The sequence below is a fragment of the Cebus imitator genome, unplaced genomic scaffold, assembly GCF_001604975.1.
Source record: "Cebus imitator isolate Cc_AM_T3 unplaced genomic scaffold, Cebus_imitator-1.0 Scaffold160, whole genome shotgun sequence".
Taxonomy (NCBI): domain Eukaryota; kingdom Metazoa; phylum Chordata; class Mammalia; order Primates; family Cebidae; genus Cebus; species Cebus imitator.
Genome location: NW_016107475.1, coordinates 888,491 through 908,814, shown reverse-complemented (window position 1 = coordinate 908,814; position 20,324 = coordinate 888,491). Strand labels below are relative to the sequence as shown.

The 20,324-nt window shown below is 43.6% G+C and overlaps 1 protein-coding gene across 6 annotated transcripts in view; it reads right to left on the bottom strand.

Annotated features, from left to right (window-relative positions):
• The window catches only part of SCML4 (Scm polycomb group protein like 4), a 119,965-nt gene extending 106,048 nt beyond the window's left edge, over positions 1–13,917 (bottom strand). Inside the window, exon 1 of one of the 6 annotated variants that reach the window (XR_005202667.1) lies at positions 12,825–13,917. Coding sequence is in view for 2 of the 6 variants with exons in the window: in XM_037743953.1 (XP_037599881.1) it covers positions 12,825–12,873 (49 nt within the window). In the remaining 4 variants the exon portion in view is untranslated. The remainder of the gene's footprint in view (positions 1–12,824) is intronic. The other 5 variants (XR_005202666.1, XM_037743953.1, XM_037743952.1 and 2 more) reach the window with 5 other exon arrangements.
• Positions 13,918–20,324: the final 6,407 nt, after the last annotated feature.

The following is a 20,324-nucleotide window of genomic DNA, read 5'->3' as shown; positions in this document are numbered from 1 at the left end:
AAAGGGCTTGAGGTCAAAGGGAGCACTCTCTTGCCCTTCCATCCCTTCTGCCATGTGAGGACACTGCTTTTGTCCCTTCCAGAGAACGCAGCAACAAGGCACCATCTTAGAAGCAGACAGCAGCCCTTTCAGACACCAGTCCTGCAGGCACCTTGGTCTCGGTCTTCCCAGCCTTCAGAATCATGAGAAATCAATTTCTATTGTTTATAAATTACCCAGTCAAATGTGTTTTGTCAAAGCAATACAAATGGACTAAGACTACCAGAACTTCATCTTACAAAGAGAAACTTGGCGCAATGTGCGAAGTGGGTTAAAGGGAGGAGAAAATGTAGGCAGAGAGGCAGGGCAGAAGGCCATCGTGGTGGCCCTGTGAAGGGTGCCAATGAGAGCCTGAGGAGGAGCCACCAAGGGGTGGATGGAGAAAGAGAATGCAGGAAACTTTGTTGAAAGTAACATCCATCAGGACCTGTTTCCCAATTGGAAGGCGTGGGGTGAGGAGAGTTTGGGATTCTCAAAACTCCCAGCTATCTTGGATGGCTGGGAAAGCGATGATACCTTTAATGAAGACAGAATAAAGGAGAAGGGGAAGATATGGGGAAGGGAGCAATGATGAATCCAGCTTTGGGACCACTGAGTTCAGGGTGCCTGTGGAACAGGTAGGTGGAGGTATCCATTAAAACAGTTAAAATTCAGAACCAGGACGCAGGTAGGCTAGCAGAGGGAGCCTTCAAGTGCCTAACCTCTTCACATAATTATTCACCACCCTCTCTCTGTCCATCAGGATCTGTAAGCCCAGCACTTTGGGAGGCTGAGGTGGGACGACTGCCTGTTTTCTTGATTGCATTTTGTTTTTCCTGGCGTTCTCTACATTCGTTGATCCCTCTGAAAAACCTGTGGGCATCTCTCTATGCCTGGCACTGTGCTCATGTGGTCAGAGGGAGGGGGCCGTTAGCAAGCAGAGAGAGGCTGGATGCTCCTGGGCAGACAGAGAAGAGGACTGTGAGCATCGGCCTCTGACCTGGAGGCTCACACAACCCTGGGAGGTGAGAGGAAGAGGAGTCTGTGACTGTCAGGTAAGGAGCCCAACACCAAGGGTGCTGAGGCTCACTTCTCTCACTCTGGCCCTCCCCACACTGCCTGCATACTGAGTGGGGCCCAGAATCGTCTGGAAATCTGCAGTCAAGGGACATCAAGTGACATGTGGATAGAGAATGTCACCAGCCAAGCCCCAGGAAAATCACTGGCCCTAGGCAGGTTGGCTCACTGGTGCCTCCTCTCATTGCATGGGATGTACTTTGTGAACCTGGACCACTGTGGGGAGGAAGAGGGCAGAGAGGGGTATTCAGTGGGAGCCAGAAAGGAAGAGATAGGCGGAGATTCCAGTTGCTCTTTAAAAGGGAGCTGGAGACATCAGATCATCTCCTCTGCCCTGGGGTAGAGCTGAAACCTTCCTGAAGTCCCTTGGCTATCTGGAATGAGTACAGCAGGAATGTGAGTGGCCTAAAATTTAAAGAAATCATAGGTGTTTGGTGAGTAATAAGAGGCCATTATGAGGCACATTGACCATTGATCACTTATAGGGAAATAGATTAAACTGTCAGATAAAATCTTAAAATAAGCACTCTTACAAGCTGAATTATTCCCCTCAACCCCAAAAGTCATATAGTGAAGCTGTAACTCCCAATGTGAACTGTAATTGACAATAGAACTATTTTCTCTTTGTTTGTAGAGATGGGGGTCTCACTGTTTCCCAGGCTGGTCTACTCCTGGGCTCAAGCAATCCTCCCACCTCATCCTCCCAAAGTGCTGGGATTACACATGTGAACCACCACTGCCAGCCTGGACAGAGAACTTTTAAACAGATACTTAAGGCTAAATGAAGTATTATAATAAGGATGTGGCCCTAATCCAATAGCGCTGGTGTCTTTATAAGAAAGGAAGAGACATCAGGAGTGCAAGCATAATGAGGAAAAGCCGCATGAGGACCGTGAGAAGGCAGCCATGTGCCAGGCAAGGTGCACTGACACCTTGATCTTGGACTTCCAGCTTTCAGAACTGTTAGAAAATAAATTTCTGCTGTGTAAGCCACCCAGTCTGCGGTATTTTATTATGGCAGCCCTGGCAAACTGATACAGCATTATAAATACATTTTCTTCTTTAACCAGGAACCAGATAACTACGTTTCCATCCTATTAATATATAATCAAAATAAATACAACTCGTTTTGTGAACTTGCCTGTTTTCTTGATTGCATTTTGTTTCCTGGTGTTCTCTGTATTACGTTCTGCACCAGCCTACCCCTACTCCTCTCTCCAGCTAAAGATAGGTGAGAGCAAGAACAGGTATAATGATTTGCAGCACTTATGTAAATGGAGGGCTCTCCCAAAGGCCCCCATCAAAAGGCATCAGTCTAAAAGGAAAAAAAAAATGTGTCCTCTTCAATCTGTCTGAAGCCCCTCTCAATGATTTCCTGTTCTTCAATGACATTTCCAGTCTAAGAGGCCAAAGAGCTAAAACTGCTGACCTAAAGACTTTTCCTTCTGCTTCTGGGGGCAGTCTGGACACCAATTCACAGAGACTGGGCAGTGGGCAAGTGAAATTGATGGTGCCAAACAGCATCATCTAAACAAGCAGATCCCAGTGGAGGACGTGAAAAAGTCCAGCTTCCTTTATAGCTGTGAGACATGGACCGGTCATAGCGTCTATGATGTCATATTTTAACCATCCCATCTGAACTGTTGAGCAGTCTCATCTGTGTCACCACCAAGCCAGACTTCACATTAAATAGTGAGAGAGGGTTTCCAACGATCTTGACTTCCAGGGCAGGTGTTCTCTCACTAGAGGACCAAGTCCGTGTGACGTGTGGTCCTGTGTGGGAGCCAGCAGGAAGCCTTCGCTGCAGAACTACGGGCAGCCGAGGCACTGCCCACAAACACAGTGGCCAGTTGTGGTTTGCCCGGAAACTTCCTCTCCCAGGAGGACAACTGGAATTCTGAAGGGAAGCTCAAACATCCCCAGAATTAGTCACCACCAGGGACAGTCTCTAAAAGGTTCTCTGAAAATAAAAGATAACCTTCCCAGGAAAACAGAGGGTCACAGTCCCCATAGACGAACTGAACAATACCACCAGGGTCTCAGCTCCAAAGCCTCCATATCAGAGACAGCGACAGCCTAGGGCTCAAAGCAGTGCTTACCAAGCTTCAGGCCTGGGGTGCCACCTTTGTAATATTTGCCATGTCTGATACCTTCTGTTATGTTTAATATTATGTGTCAACTTGGTTAAACATGATTCTAAGTGTTGCTGCGAGGGTGCTTTTGGAAGAGATGAACATTTGAATTGGTAGACTGAGTAACGCAGATGACACCCCACAATGTGGGGGGACTTCACCCAATCCACTGAAAGCCTGAGAAGAACAAAAATGCTGACCTTCCACGGGGTAAGGGGAACTCCCCCAGCCTGACTGCCTCCCAGCGGGGACATTTTCTTTTCTGCCTTTAGACTCAAACTGAAACGTGAGCTCTTCTTGGGTCTCCTGTCTGCTAGCTTTTGAACTGAACTATACCATAGGCTCCCCTGCATCTCCAGCTTCCAATCACAGGTCTCGGGACCCCTCAGCCGCCATAATCATGTGACTAACTGCTTATAGTAGAGCTCTTCACACACACACACACACACACACACACACACACACACACACAGGCCCTATTGGTTCTGTTTCTCTAGAGAAACCTAACTAATACACTTCCTGCAATCCTAATATTTACTAAATCTTTAAATGGTCTATTTAAATAAATACATTTTAATGAAATTTTATGTCACACTTATAAATTCAAATCACATGTTTATTGTTAAAAATATAAAAATATAGGCTGGGCGAGGTGGCTCATGCCTGTAATCCCAGCACTTGAGGAGGTGGAGGCAGGAGGATGGCTTGAGCTCAGGAGTTTGAGACCAGCCCGGGCAACATGATAAAACCCCATCTCTACCAAAAATACAAAAAATTAGCTGGGCGTGGTGGTGGGCATCTTTAGTCCAGCTACTCAGGAGGCTGAGGTGGGAAGATGGCTTTAGCCTGGGAGACAGAGGCTTGCAGTGACCTGAGATCATGGCACTACACTCCAGCCTGGGGGACAGAGTAAGACTCTGTCTTCAAAATTATATATATAATTTTATATATATATATATATATATATATAAAATTGGCCAGGTTGGTCTCTAACTCCTGGCTTCAAGTGATCCACCAGCCTCGGCCTTTAAAAGCGCTGGAATTACAGGTGTGAGCCACTGTGCCAGGCCATTTAAAGGTGCTTTCTAAAATACCATATGTATGATAAACTGCTGCATAATCTGAAGAAGACTGACACATGATAGAGTCTTCCCACTTAGCTTAAAGCTACAGTTTTCAAAAGAAATTCACTAGCAAGCATCTTGCTAGAATGTCAAGGGCACCCCAAAGTTCCTTCCATGATCTTTGAGAGGGCTCTGCCTAGTGATCATGTAGGAATCTGGCAAAAGAGAACGATGTTTTTTCTAAGCCTTAATTAATCAGAGTGCTTGGGGAGGCAGCAGAAAGGAAAATGAGTGGCAGCTCTGATCCCCCGGTGCTCCACAGTGATGGTAGCACTGCAGAGGGGCATTTTGGAAATGTGTCGGTGATGTTTGTATCTGATACAATGTTGGGGGCAGAGTGGGCATTCCTGGCACTTGGAGGGCAGAGACCAGGGATGCTGGGTGTCCCTCAATGGATGGAGCAGTCCCACACAGTGAAAGCATTGTCTCGCCATATATAAATACCCCATTTTTCTGAACCTGGGACTAACTTATTTTACAAATAAGCAATATGTATTTCTGCTCAGCTGTAACAATCACTTTATCATTTTCCAGGAATGCCATTAGTGCACAAATCAAAGGAAGACTGTTTCTTTTCTTCAGAATTCCAAAAGTCATGTGTCATTTTGGAAAATCACACCACCCGCAGCAGCTCATGTTATCGGAGTCACCAATCCCACTCCTCTGACTGACACTTCACTGGAGGGGTGGCCCACCCTGAGCTTCTGGGCACAGGTGACAGCCCCTGATCACTTCGTTCTGTTGCCCAGAGGCGGGTGCCTGCCTTGGAAGTAATTAGCAAATACTTTGCCTCATTCTTCTTTATATTTCAGTTATGACATTATATTAATTTTTCTTAAAAATTATGGGTGTGAGTGGGTTATATTATCCAGGAATTTCACTTCAGGATTGTAAACTGGGTGCACAAATATATGTGCAATATTTTGGGGGTTGGAGCTGACCAGACTGAGAGCTCACTGCTTTAAAAGAAATTTTCGATGGATCAAAAATGCCTTTCCAAGTGGAAACACCAGGGAATCATTTCCTTTCTGGAACCTGCCGGACCTGGAGCAGCCCTGCCAGGCCGAGCAGCAGCAGCTGGCGCTGCAGCATGAAAGAGCTCTTTCTCTTCAGCTCTCACAGGTGAAGGACACAGATGCCCCGGCCACGCTCAAACTGGAGGAGGAAAGACTCACAGACTCCTGGGGCCACGTGGCCCTCAGTAAGTTAGTTATGTATAATATAAGCCTCAGTTTCCCATCTGTATGTTGGCGGTAAAAATAGCCACTCCTGTATTGACTTCCTGCGTGGATCAAACAAGATAAGATAAAGCATGTTTAGTGCTTCTCTCAACATCCTGGAGCACATATGCTCAATTGGTGCAAACGTGTATTTTCACCCGTACAGCATTTATGGTTTACAAAGCCCTTTTCCCTATACTGTTTCCTTTGAACCATTCAGCAGTGGGGACTGACAAGGAAGAACATCTCCAGGGAGGAGACGAGGCTCAGGGATGCCATGATCCTTGCCCTAGGTCACACTGGTAGCCATGAAACTGGCTTTTCCAAATTGGAATCCATGTGGCTCCATTTAGATTGATTCTGTGCAGCTCTGAAATAGGCTCTCAGAGGAGGAAGAAGGTACTGCAGAAGAAAGGTAGGAAATTGCGAACACTGGAGCTTCCTCACAATGGAAGGATAGAGCTCTGTGCTGTCTGCCTGCTTCCGAGACGCACGGAGGGTAGTTTGGGCCTTGACCTGGGAGAGAGGCCTGTGAAACCCATTCAGTCTGAGAATCCAGGATTCACTTTGCGATCACTTCTCAGTGTACAGGTCTTTGCTTTTAAGTCTTTCTTTGAATGTTAGATGTTTTCCCTCAAACGTATTGTTTCAGTTGTTATTTTAACTTTTCCACAGAGGAGTTAGCTAGCTGGAAAACGGTCTGGGACTTCAGTGGTGCCGAAATCTGCACTCTCAGGGATGAGAAAGAAAACCCCTGAAACTGGTATTCCATCCACAAAGTACACAGGCAGAATACAGGAACTCTCTGCCAAAGCATGGCCTGGGTTTGCTTAACTTTGTCCATGAAGTTCTGTAACCTGTGTTGTCTGCTGTTAGAAATCTACAGGAACCAGCTGGGACTTTGGACCTGTGGATTTTTTTTTCTTCAGGCATGAAAATGTCAAATACAGTCATAAAAACAATGACCTAACCTATGCCCACAAATACATTTTCTAAAGGATTGTACTTCCAGTTCATCTCACACCACCGTGATCCCAAGCCACTGAATAAGAACTCAGTTTCTCCGCATTTGACCTGAACAGAGATTTGGGCTGCTTCCAGGTAAATGCGTATTAGACAAACCTTTCTGAATGTACCTTTTTCTAGGCCAGACACAATGGCTCACACCTGTAATCCCAGTATTTCGGGAGGCTGAGGCGGGTGGATCACCTAACGTCGGAGCTTGAGACCAGCCTGCCCAACATGGTGAAACAGCGTCTCTACTAAAAATACAAAAATTAGCTGGGTGTGGTGGCGGACACCTGTAATCCCAGCTACTTGGGAGGCTGAGGCAGAAGGATCTCTTGAACCTGGAAGGCAGAAGTTGCAGTGAGCTGAGATTGCACCACTGCACTCCAGCCTGGGTGACAGAAGGAGACTCCATCTCAAAAAAAAAAAATTCACTGAATGCACTTTTTTCTTATTCTACTATCAGATCACTTTAGTTGCTTTGTTCTTCTTTACTGAGTTCTTGCCAAACGACCTCTAACTAAAAGGGAGGGCCCTAGAAAGAAAGAACCAATCCCCTATATCATCATATCATTGGCCCCCACACATTCTCACACATATAACCTCCCAAATCGGGTACTAACTTCACATCCCTGGAGAGAGTTTCTATCCACCTGGTCTCATTAAAGCAACACACAGTTGTACGGCTTCTCACTGTGGGACCAATTAACCATTTCCCCATCAGGCACCAACACAACCCCACCATGCTTTTTGCCCTCTTTATTTATGTTAAGTCTCTAGTATTAATTATGTGAAGACACTCAAAACAAGAGCTCTATATTCACACAGTGGGTGGCAATTTCCAGCATTAAAACCAGCTTTTTCCCCCACCATTTCTATGCTTTGTAATTTGCATACCAAAATTTAAAGCTATCTACAGCTCTCCACTTGAAGCTTTTTTGCAAATGAGGTTTTAAAAGTGATACAGTCAAACATGTTCGAGCACCTTTGGCATCTGAAAGGCAGAATTCCCGGGACAAGGGGCAGTGCACAGATGGCTGCTGGATTGACTCCTACGTCTTAAGGCAAACTCCCCCAGCACAGACCACAATGGCAACAGCATGGAATCCAGCAAATGACCACAGATTTCTCACGACTGAAAACATGACAGAAATCTATTCCCACGGTGGAATTCTCTGCTGATCAATGAACCCAACGCTTTGTGCAACCTCTGTCAGTTTTTCTCTTTGGAATAAACAGCATGTCTTAATAGCTAATGGTTTGATAAAGCCTTGACACCACCAACATTTCCCAATAATGAGGGCACTAAATCCTAAGGAACTGTGAAGGAAAGAGGCCAGCCTCTTCTTTGGAAGGCCACAAAGAGTTAGAATGATTCTTATAGTCATGTAATCACTCAGAAAATGATTAGACCCAAAGGAGTTCTTTAAGTTACATGACCTCCAAATCCTGTCTCCAAAACCAAAAGCATGAATGCCCTGGAACAGATTTTTGCCTTATGTTTTTCTCTTCGATCCTTCCTTTCCTCATTCACCAAGGCAGACTGCTTGTCAAAACAGGATTAAAATCCTGAGACCAGCCCCTGGCCGACTTAAAGGCTGCGTCCAAGGCAGGGCCTTAGACATGGCGGCTCCAAGTGTTTCATGGGCCTGGTGAGAGGGGCAGGCCCTGGCTCTAGACACCAGGGAAAAACGTACTCCTTAGTGTTCAGCCCTGGTTTTCTCATCAGAGCGATGATGTCCCAGCATGACCTGTGGACAAAAGAGGGCAGGAGAAGAGAAAATCTTTTCTTCAATTCAAAAGAAAAGGCCCCTAATGTCTACATGCTGAGAGCTGTATGCTACTCATAGCTATTACTGAAATTATTAAATCCTTTCTGAACAGCACCAGGGGTACGAGAGGGAGAGTGAAGGTCAAGTGCTCGGCTGGAAGGGAGAAGGAACAGGCTCCCTTCTGCTTGTTTTATCCCACTGCCTCTTTGCTCCAGACCACTTTCCCCCGGCTGGATTTAGACACAGCCAAAGCAATTCTTTGCATTGCCCAGCTCAGCACTTGTTCCCAGGTTGAGCACTCATCTTCATGGGAGGCTGCACGTTTCCTTAGGATTACTTTCAGGCCATATGCTTCTGTTGTGAAACAATGAGGGCTTCTCTGTAATGATCAGCAAGGGGAGCGGAAAAGGGCAAGGGCTTTTGTTACCAAATATTCAGCTCCCCAAAGTTGAGACCCTATCGCAGGACTAAGCAGACAGCATCACCACCTTTCCACCACGGCAGGGCTAGGCAGACGTCACTGTCTTTCAAAGCACAGTGTTGACATTATTTGTTCCTGGCATATTAATTTTCTCATAACAGCCAGTTCCACTGCTCTGCTTCTGTCTTGTGTGTCTTCTGGAAAAAGTCAGACCACTCCTCAGCCAAACCCATTTCTCAAAAGGCTAAGACAGCCTGGCTGCAGGAATGTGCAATCATTCTTGAAAATCAACAATGCTGGGTTGCATTTATCTGATTAATAAACGCAACTGCTAAAAAAAAAAAAAAAAAAAAAAAGCACATCTGCCTCCTGCCTCCCCCCACAAATGAAAATGTAGGTAGCATGTGTCTGAGTTGGTGGCAGAGTAAAGAGGAGTTTATAAGGTTTCTTACCACTGGACTAAAGCACAACTGGTAAAACTGGCATAGTAACAGTCATCTCTGGGAAACATGCAATGTGGATCTCAAAATCTATTTCCATTACTTCAGAGTGTCAAATGGACTCAGTGGAATGACTTTTCAGCTTAATACAAAGTGAGAACTGCCACTGGGAGATAAATTCCTTTCTGTCCTAAAATAGTAGCCCAAGAAATCATCATCCCAAGAAGTAAGGTGTTTTATCTTCTTCGTGGAAGCAAAGGGCTTCTCCTGATTGCTAAGTGCTGATTTATTCCAGAATGCACAATTGTGGCTTGCTGCTGGTCTCCACCCCACCTGAAGGCAGGGATGTTCTTGTCTGTGTCAGAACTGCCTGCTTAACCCAGCAGGAAGCCTTGTCACCGGTATCCAGCCCTGGCCATGTCTCTTGGCTGAGAGAAGCAGGAACCCAGCAATGCTAACATTTGAAAGACAGAAGGAAGAGAGAAGGCTGACTTTTGAAGGGATGATCTACATCCATCACCACTTGCCTTCCAGCTGCTTTGCCCAAATAGAAGTGTCCCTCCTGAAGCTGTCCCTGAATGCCACTCACTAATGAGCAGCAGTACTGGGAGGTGTGCGTGTGTGTATATGTGCACGTGTGTGTGTGTGTGTGTGTGTGTGTGTGTAAAGGGCTGTTGGGGGCCAGGCTGCTCTGCAATGCTGAATGCTCCTGTGCCTTTTCAGACATTTTAATATATGCAGATCAGAAGCAGCTAAATTCCAAGCCTCTGTAAGCACACCCAAAATGATGCCCTCTTGCCCAAAGCATCTCTTCAAGTCTCAGTCTAAAGCTCAGCATTTGACAAACTACAGGTGAGAGTTTGCAGAAACGTGAAGGAGTAAGCCCTTGCCAGAACTGAAACCAAGATGAGTTCAACAACAATGAAAAACTCTGAGAACCCACGGCCTGGCAGCCAAAGCGCTCAAATTCGGCATAGGCATATCACCAAATACGGGGTTCGCCACAGCGATTTACAGCAGAGACTCCATTAGAGATTTATAGCAGAGACTGGAGTACTGCGCTCTTGCAAATGCAGACATTTGGGGTGGGGAAAGGTAGAAAAGAAAAAAAAATGAAGAAAGAGAAAGTGACATTAAAATGCAATTCAAACAGTCCAAGTTGCTCTTTTGACCTCAGAAATTTTACCATGAATTGGGTGATCCTAATGGTCCGTGGATCATGTCGGAAAATGTCACAATAGATGTTTGAATTTAAATCCAGCAGGTTTGCCAAAAGACCAATTGTTAAAAATTGGCAGCATTCCAGATAACTTAGTAGGCTGTGTACTGCCCCAGGGCTGAGCGAACTGCTAATTCCAGAGAAAGTTAATTATCACCTTATTGATAAAAGGGTAATTTTTTAAACTTGTGGTGTGGCTTTTGTGACTCATTAATTAAAATTTAGAGTAATTTACTAGACACCCTGGTGGCTTCTGTTACATTATATCAGTACCAAGCCATTTAATGTCTCTCCCGGGGGCTATTTATAATCCCCCTCGTCTCTCCTCACCTGTCTGCTTTTGAAGGCAGTGAAAACATTACAAAATGTGTGAAGCTCGGACTAGCCTTTTGGGAGATCGCAGAATTAAGAAATAAGATGTCCAGGGAAGCATTTTTTTAAAAGTTCCTTCTTAGAAATGTCAAATTTGCCCACCAAAATAAAGAAGCTTGTGTGATCACACCAAAGGCAACTGCTTTCACAAACTTCATCCCCAAAATGTTACACAAGATTTTATGCTCCATGATAATTCAGTTGAAAGAGGGTCTTTTCTCATCTCCTTTCCCATCTTTCCCATTCCATCCCCAAATAAGGGCTCAGGGAAAGAATGACCAGGGAGGTGCTTGGCATCCTGAAGCTCCCAGCCCAATGAGGGGTAGCGTCACCTGCCACTTTCTTCAGGAGTGGGATGGGCACCTCCCGGCTCCCTGCCATCTACCCATGTGATATTGAGGCTTCCAAGGGCACAGACTTGGGGAGGAAAATTGTCCTGCAGATCCCTGGGCCCCTGTGAGTGCCTTTCAAGCTCCAGCCACCACCTCTGCCTGGACCAAAAGTTCTCTAAGGTACGTGTCATAAAGGATGTGTGGACGAGTGCGTAATGCGTCCGTCCTAGGGCCACACAAAATTGTAAACAGACCTGTGAAGCACTCTAACATTTAAGGGCCAGATTCCCATAAAGGTTATTTCTCTCAGAGCATTCCTTTTTACGATTTCAGGAAAGTTCATTACGTTCCCTCAACGTATTGAAATAAAGTATCTGTGATCAAACATTAAGACTAAAAAAAATACATAAACAGCAGAGATGTTTTTCTCATTTCAAATTTTTGAAAATTTAAAAAATTCTATCTTTGTACTTTGGGGTAGTGCTTGAATTTTTTTAATAGGCAAATGTTACTGAATATTTTTTAAAGTCGATATTGTTCTTAACTCTGATTATACAAGTTCTTGCAGCAAGTGACATTCTGTGGGTCTGGCTTGTTTTCTGTGGGCTGAGCTGCTTAGCTTACCTGCTGCTTGCTAGAGGAGACAGCCTTTCACCCTTGCCCCCAGGAGACAAGAACCAGAAAGTGAAACTGCTTCCGCTGGTTTCCCTCGCCTCGAAAACACACCACCAAAAACAAAGAAATGATGAAAAGCAACTTACTCTTGTTTCTTATTGCTTCCTTGTCTGTTACTGTTCATTTACTTTTCTTTTTTTGCAGCAAAATAAAAGTAATTTTAGTGTCACAGGGAAGAAATGTAAACATGTTAAACATCAAAGAACTGGATTTTTGTGGGATTTGCACTTTTGTTTTAATTCCACAAATGAAGTAAACTGATGAATTTACCAAAAGATTACAGCGCTCATCTGCATACACAATTTAAATAGCTAAAGAAAACACGTTCATAGTTTTCAAAACATCTGTCAAAAAGCTCGTTTAAAGTTAAAGATTTTGAAGCCACCAACTTCCCTAAAAGTGAAGATTGTACACTAACCTTTTATTTGAGTTTACACGATCACGCAGTACGGATTTTCTAGGTAATCTTCACCCAGCTGCTGTTGCTCGAATAGCCCCTCATTTTTTCAGACTAGTTCTACCAAGTAACACAAAAATTGCGCCACGCAAATATTATACCCCCCAGATAGCTTACCACACTAAGAATTCCTTTATAGTTATTTTTACTTTTTTCCATACTTTCACTCCAGATATTCTATTTTGCTTTTAAAAAAAAAAAAAGTGGAGAAAAAAACAGCTATATCCCTCACTCTTCAAAAATGGTTCCTCTGGTTGAAAAGAAAGAAAAACAGCATACGACAAACAGATCGATTCTGAAGAGCCTGAATGACTTTCTAAGTACTGTAGTGTCTGAGATCAGTAAAAAATCCACTTTCTCAGAAAGCCACTGATTGTCTAACCCTCATGAGCACCGTCATGGAATCTAGAGACAACACGTGAAGACGTCTCTTGTTCACGATCACAGAGAGTGCAATGAACTTTGACTCACGCACCTCAACTCAGCAAAGCAGCTCAGCAGCCTGCACCCCGGCCTCACCCACCGCTCCTGTCCAGCCAGCACCCCGCCTCACCCACCTGTCCAGCTCCTGTCCAGCCAGCAAGCAACCTGGAGAGGACCCCTCATGCTTTGGGAGGAGCACGTGGAAGCTGGTTCAAGTCACTGCACTCCAGCTAGGGAGGAGGTGATTTTGAGCTTAGGAAAACTGCTGCTAATACTCCATAGTCACCAGCTTTTTCCCCAAAAATGAATGAAAACCAGAAACTACCAATAAATATTGTTCTTAATTATGCCTCATAAATTAGGAAAATCCAGCACAAAGACATGCGAAATATTCTAACTGAGGTATTTGAAATAAAATTAAATTGAAAAAAAGAAAACACTTTTGCATGTTCGTAACATACCAATTTTAATAACCAAATTTTAGGCAAATATTTTTAACCCAAGAAATACTACAATTGTCTTTAAATTAAAAAGCAAAACAAAGCAAAATTATCGTGGAGGGGAAAAAATAACTAAGCTGTTACTTCAGTTCACATTTGGAAAAAAATCACTTTCTAGCTATTGAAATGCAGAGTTAAAGAGTAATGAACGTGTATACAGCCCAGATTTATAAACTATATAATTCAATGTTACATTTTCCCCTCTGAGATCTGGTTAAGAAATCAAATGCTGTACTTTGCATATGAGGAACTAAAGTTTACCTACTGGACTCAGTGGTTTTAGTGCAGGACACTCTTGTGCATTGCCCTCGAGGCAGGCATGCAACCCAGAAAAACTAAAACAGGTAGCCTGTCATGCTGACAGTTACAAGAGAAAGATCCCGTGTCAACGGCACGCCTCCAATTGTGCATCTCCCTTACCTACAGCTTGTTCACCAGAGCCCTGAGCAGCTTGTTTACCAGGTCGGGAGTGTTGACTCAGAAGACAGATGACTTTCGGCACATGTAAACCGAGTATTGCAAAAGCTATCTTCCACCCGTGTTAGTAGCTCACAGTTAGTCTCCAGCAGCCCTGCGCTCCAGCTGCAAACATCTCATTAGACTAATGCATTCAGCACAGGCAGAAAACTCGATTTACCATAGCTACAGCAATGAATTTCCATTACGATGACAGCTTCAACCACATCATGTCCGGAAAACCAGCCAACCACTGGCTTTTAAAGAACACACACATTTTACATGCAGAAAACGAGGCCTGTGTATGTGTGTGTGTGTGTGTGTGTGTGTGTGTGTGAGTGTGTGTGTGTGTGTGTGTTTCATGTTTCCTTCCTCTTAGCAGCCCAAGTAAGAGAAATGTGCAGTGTAGTTTTTTGTCGACATGAGCTGCAAGGTAATGACATGTCTGCTTCTTTGGTGGTTACGTCCTTGTAATAACCTGAATTATGTCACAATGGTTAGAATGGGTGTTTCCAGCATTTCAGTTTTCATTACCCCTCCTCTGTTGCCATAGAAACCAGACTGTAACATCATCTCTTTGTCCCAATCCTGCAGCAGTGTGGGCCAACACCAGCTTATAAGACACTGGTGATCTAACAGAGGGAATGTTTGACTTTGGACAAATAAAAAGAAATATTCCAAGAGCATCATTGTTCAGGAGAGCCTGTGTGATTCCCAGAGCAGTGTGCCCCTCCAGGTGCGTGTACACACCATGGTTGTACATATTAACTCAGCAGCTGCCCACAGCACATGTGTACAGTTCACTAAAGCTAGCCCTGACCTTGGCTCCAGACCTGTGTGTGTGAGTGTGTAAGCATCTCTACCCACCTCAACATGGTGAGAACTGCATGGGGCGGAAACAGGAAAAGGGTGACTATTTATTCCCGTGCCCCATTGCATTTTCTGCAGCAAATCCATTTACACTGGTGAAGGGACCTTTTCTTTTCCTTTCTTTTTGTAAAGTGGAGCAGGGATCCCGATTGACCATTTCACCCACTCTGGGATACTGGGGTATTCACAGGTATTTCCTATAAGATGAAATATCCATTCTACAACCATGTGACTTATTCCTAGGGATGAGCAGCAAACAAATTTGGCTGGGACTGAATATCAACCAGGGCTAATTAAGGCTTAGGCCACAACCTGGCCAGATACTGAGAGTGAAAAAAACGGCAATTACAACTTGAGGTTTTTCTGAATATATGTGCAGAATCACATTAGAAGTACATAAGAAATCTCTCCTCTGGAATTTATTAAGAAAATATTAAAAAGTGTTTTAAGTCAAAGCCTTGTAATTAATTGAGCAAGAAGTAATTCACTACTTGAGTTCATTTAATCATCAAATTTTGTTGTTTTATGTGGGAAAAGGCAGGCTTGGTAGTTTTGTATTTTCATTTCATATAAGGTGATTTCACTAAAGAAGGAAGAGGAAGAGGAGGAGGAAAGAAAATCAGATGAATGGGCCGGGCGCAGTGGCTCACACCTGTAATCCAGCACTTTGGGAGGCTGAGGAGGGTGGATCACTTAAGGTCAGGACTTCGAGACCAGCCTGGCCAACATGAGTGAAACCCCATCTCTACTTAAAATACAAAAATGAGCCGGGCTTGGTGACGCACACCTGTAATCCCAGCTACTCAGGAGGCTGAGGCAGGAGAATCACTTGAACCCAGGATGTGGAGGTTGCTGTGAGCCAAGATTATGCTATTTGCATTCCAGCCTGGGTGACAAGAGTNAAAAAAAAAAAAAAAAAAAAAGAAGAAGAAGAAGAAAAGAAAAGAGAAAAGAAAAGAAAACGAATGATTTAAATTTGGACAGCATCTCTGTCCCAGCACAGTGGCTATTATACCCACACCCGTGGCCTCATACATGCCACACTACAGTCAACTCAAAGCACCTGCAATGGGCTGAGATATTAGACCAGTTTTCACTGTAAAATGTTTCTTAGGATAAAAACATGTTTCTTAAGTAATCACAAATATTTTCCAAGTCCTGTAAAAGAAGAAAAGGCTTGTCAGAATCTACCCAAAAGAATGGAGTTGTTGGTTCCTACCCAGCTCTGTGAGGGTTTCTCACTCTGATCCTCCTGGCCCAACTTCCTTGCCTCCTCCCAGATGGGCCATTGTCCTTGTCCTCAAGGTGGGTGCATCCGGGAAGCAGGCACCGTCATCTAACAGGTCAACTTGGTAATAAAGCCTAAAATTGAAATCAACAAAAGCTGAATTGCTTAAAAATACATACACTTACATATATTTACCTAAATAGACATATTTAGGTAAATATATTTCAGTAAATAATTTAGCCTGTGTGATTCTATTTACCTAAATATATTATTCAAAATATTTGATATTTAATTTAATAAATTATTAACTTAAATTTAATTTAATTAATATAATAATATATTTATTTAAATATATCTTTATAACTTTATTTAAATATATAGTTACACTTTTATTTATATATATTTGGTTTTTACTTAAATGTATATTTATATTTTTATTTAATCATATATTTATATTTTTTGTTTAAATATATATTTTAATTTAAATATATATGTAATATATACACATATTTATTTAAATATACACATATAAACTTACTGAGATTTCTTTCTTCATACAACCAGGAATAGAGGCCTTTATAACTAAAATCAATATTTTTAAAAATCCTAAATCTTTTTAAATCCAAGAAAAATTTAAGTTAAACACGTAAGAGAAAAGAGATTTGATGGGGTGACTGGTATTAGCTGAGGGGTCTGTCAAGAAGAAAAGTGACCCCTCTCAGCTAGCATCTCTCTAAGTCTGGTACATCCCTGTCCCATGAAAAGGGTGCTTAGGTTGTGCCACGTTGTTAATTTTCTTTGGCGCTGTGGTTACATTTCTGTCTCAGACCACAAGCAGCATGTTTCACTCTCTCCACACAAGTGCTACCGGGCTGTTGGTTAGCAGGAGGCGACCAGAGGGAGCAAGTGAATCTGGGGACGTACCAAATGCAAATCTACTTAGAGTAGCCTCCATCTGAAGAGTGATTCTTCTGTCAGCTGCTGGTAAAAACACCATTCACACTGAAATGACCTTTGTCCGAAAGAATTATGTTTTCCTAAAGAATTGTGTTTTCCAACACAAGCATCAGGTCTAGAGGATTCCGTCTTGGCCCGGCAGTCAGTGTGGCCGCCAAAACAACCTTTGTCATAACTGTGATAGCTAACTGGGCGCTGTGGCTCATGCCTGTAATCCCAGCACTTTGGGAGGCCAAGGAGGGTGGATCACAAGGTCAGCAGATCGAGACTATCCTGGCTAACATGGTGAAACCCCGTCTCTACTAAAAGTACAAAAATTAGCCAGGTGTGGTGGCGCGGACCTGGAGTCCCAGCTATTTGGGAGGCTGAGGCAGGGGGATCACTTGAACCTGGGAGGTGGAGGTTGCAGTGAGCAGAGATCGCACGACTGCCCTCCCGCCTGGGTGACAGAGCAAGACTCCATGTCAAAAATAATAATAATTATAATTTAGAAATAACAATGATAGCTAACATTTACTGAAGAATGATGTGTGAAGCCCTTCTCATCTGGTATGCCATTTACAACAATCCTATGAAGTAGGGGGAATGATACCATTCCCTCCTTATAGATAAGGACACTGAGATGGGGATTTTAAATAACTTGCCCAAGGTCACACAGCTCAGAAGTGGATTCAGGTCTGACCCAGGCAGTCTGTGCCCAAAGACACAAACATTCCACCACATGGTTCCTGGCACCGCCCCTCATTCCTCGTTCCTGCCCCGCCACTAACCCAATGACGTGGGTGAAATCATTGTCTTTCTATAATATGGGAGAGGGAAACAAGAGACTAGATCATCTTTGTGGTCACTTATGGCTCTGACATTTCACAAACCTAAGAACTGCTTTATCTCTACTCAAAACATCGGTCAGCTGGAACTGCATGATGCTTTGGGTTGAAGGAGTGCTTAGCTGTGATTATGGATATGGCCATGATTACTAAGGGGCAAAAAGCACCACCTGCTCTCTCATTAGGATGAGACCTGGTAAACGAGAGCTTTGGATATCAATTTGGAGCAAAGGTAGGGAGGAGAGAGCATGGAGCAAGAACAGGAAGAAAAGCTAAGATTCCATTCCGGTAGTAAGGAAGGGAGAACAGCCTCCCACACTCAAGAGGCCCCACAGCTTTCCTCCCACATCATTTAACACAGGTTTGAGAGCCTTTGGGGATATGGAAGGTATAAGGCTTATGATTGCCGTTTTGCAGCAAATAGTCAACCTAATTAGTCAGACGAGACAAGAGTGGGTATCTGTCACTTCTTGAACCCAAAGGCCTGCCTTCCATGGGGCCAGATCTTAGCTTCAACTACTCAAGCAGGGATCTTTTAAAATTAAAGACAAAACTGTTTTTTATAGTGAAGATAAACAAAAAAAAACCGAAATCACAGAATACCCAAAGCGCCCCCAAAAAGGTTGTCATAGAAGAACACAGAATAAAACTTTTAAAATGTTCTCAATTAATGTTTGCTAAAATATTGCAGGTTATACAATAATACACAGGATAGAATTTTGTTTTGAAAAAAATGAATGACTTGCAAAATATGAGAGATGTTACTAGTAATGATTTTTCCAGTGCTTTGGGAGGCTGCACGGAGAGAACCGCTTGAGTCCAGGAGTTCAAGACCAGCCTGGGCAACATGGGAGACCCTGTCTCTACAAAAAATTAGAAAGAACAAAAGTAACCAGGCATGGTGGTGCGTGCCTGTAGTCCCAGCTACTCAGTGGGCTGAGGTGAGAGGAACGCTTGAGCACGGGGAAGGGAAGGCTGCAGTGAGCTGCGATGGTGCCAATGCACTCTAGTTTGTGTGACAAGCAAGACCCTGCCTCGGAAAAAAAGAAAGAAAGAAAAAGCAGTAATGTTTCTTTGATGTTAGAACTTTTATCTTCTTAATATTTTTCTTTTATATTTTCTGCACCAGAACACCCATCCACTTCTTTTGTGATAATCAAAAGTGGTGTGAATTCTCATAAATGGGAGTTGAACAATGAAAACACATGGACACAGGGAGGGGAACATCACACACTAGGGCCTGTCAAGGGGTGGGGGGCAAGTGGAGGGAGAGCATTAGGACGAACACCCAATGCATGCGGGGCTTTAAACCTAGATGACGGGTTGATGGGTGCAGCAAACCCCCATGGCACATGTACACCTGTGTAACAAACCTGCATGTTCTGCACATGTATTCCAGAACTTAAAATAAATAAATATTAGTTTTCTTTTTAAAAAGTGGTATGAATTAATTGATTGATTAGTAACAGAATTTTTCCTTGTCATATTGGCAAACATATTTGATCATGGTTCTCATAAATTTTAAGCCTCAAATTTCATCATTAAAATAAAACTAAAAGCTTTGTCAGCCCAGTGGCTGTAGGTAACATTCGGCCTCTGCCTGAGCCAGTGCCCCAAGTCTGAAGCCAGCTCCCACATCACTCACACCATCCTGTGGTCCTCCATGATGGGCTTCACTATCAGGAATATTTCTGGAGTCCACGTGGGGTGCTTAGTGGAGCCAATACAAAAGTTAGGGACATATTCCCTATCCTTCCCCACCCAAGGCCTCCTGAGGTCAGCAGGGTCCTCTCAGAGCTGATAATACTCCATCTTGTTTTTAGTCAAGCCATGTGCTAAAGACGTAGGAAGTTGGGGACTGAATCAAGTAAAAAACACTCCCATCCAAGGAAAGGATGACTCATTCAAATTATCTTGGGCCCAAAACATGGCTCCCGTCAGACAGGGCCTCCTCTCTTTGTGGCTCTGGGCCTGTGACCCTGGCTGATATTCAAGGACTGACTGAGTGGAAACTTTTGTCTCCAAGTCTGGCAGTTTTAATGGGAGCGCAGCCCAGAGACCCTTATCCCAGAGGCAGTGTCTGGTAAGGGGGTTGGTTGGTGAGGGCAGGTGGCTGACAGCTGGAAGAACTGAGAGGGACAACATCAGGGACTTTTCTTTGGTCACTAGGCTGTCCATTCCAAGATGGCAGGGAATAGGTCTTCTCCACTGTAACCTCAGCGTGTAGCATGGGCCTCGTCTGTGGTAGGAAATCAACAAACAATTATTACTGAATGAATTAAAGAAATAGAAGTTAAAGTGGGAGACCTCCTCTTAATCATTGTTAGTACAGGCTTTTAGAACTGACTCCTTTCTCCCACAGAAGTGATTGATGTTAGATGTCTGTTATCAGAAAAAAAAAACCCATTCATTAAAATTCAAAAGAGGACTTCCCTTTACTCTTTGATCCTTTATTCTATTAAAATGTTATCTCTTTGTGATCGCTTGTGTTTTGAGTTGGATTTCTGTGTCACAAACGAGCGTTAACTCAAATGGGTGATCTCCAAGCCCTAGGTTTCTCTTTCTGTCTTACACTATTTTCCCCAAGTTAGATAGGAGAAACAAACCCTGGAGTACTGAGAAGCTTCTAGAATTAGCAAATATGAGCCTCAGCCAAACCTCTATGTGTGCTCCGAAGAGCCAGAATGACAGACTTCAAGTAAAGTAATGTGAACTTGCAATTTTAGCTGGTAACAGTTACTGCCTCCGGGCTCAATTTCTATGGGAAAGAGGTGGGGTGGAGAAAGGAAAGAGATG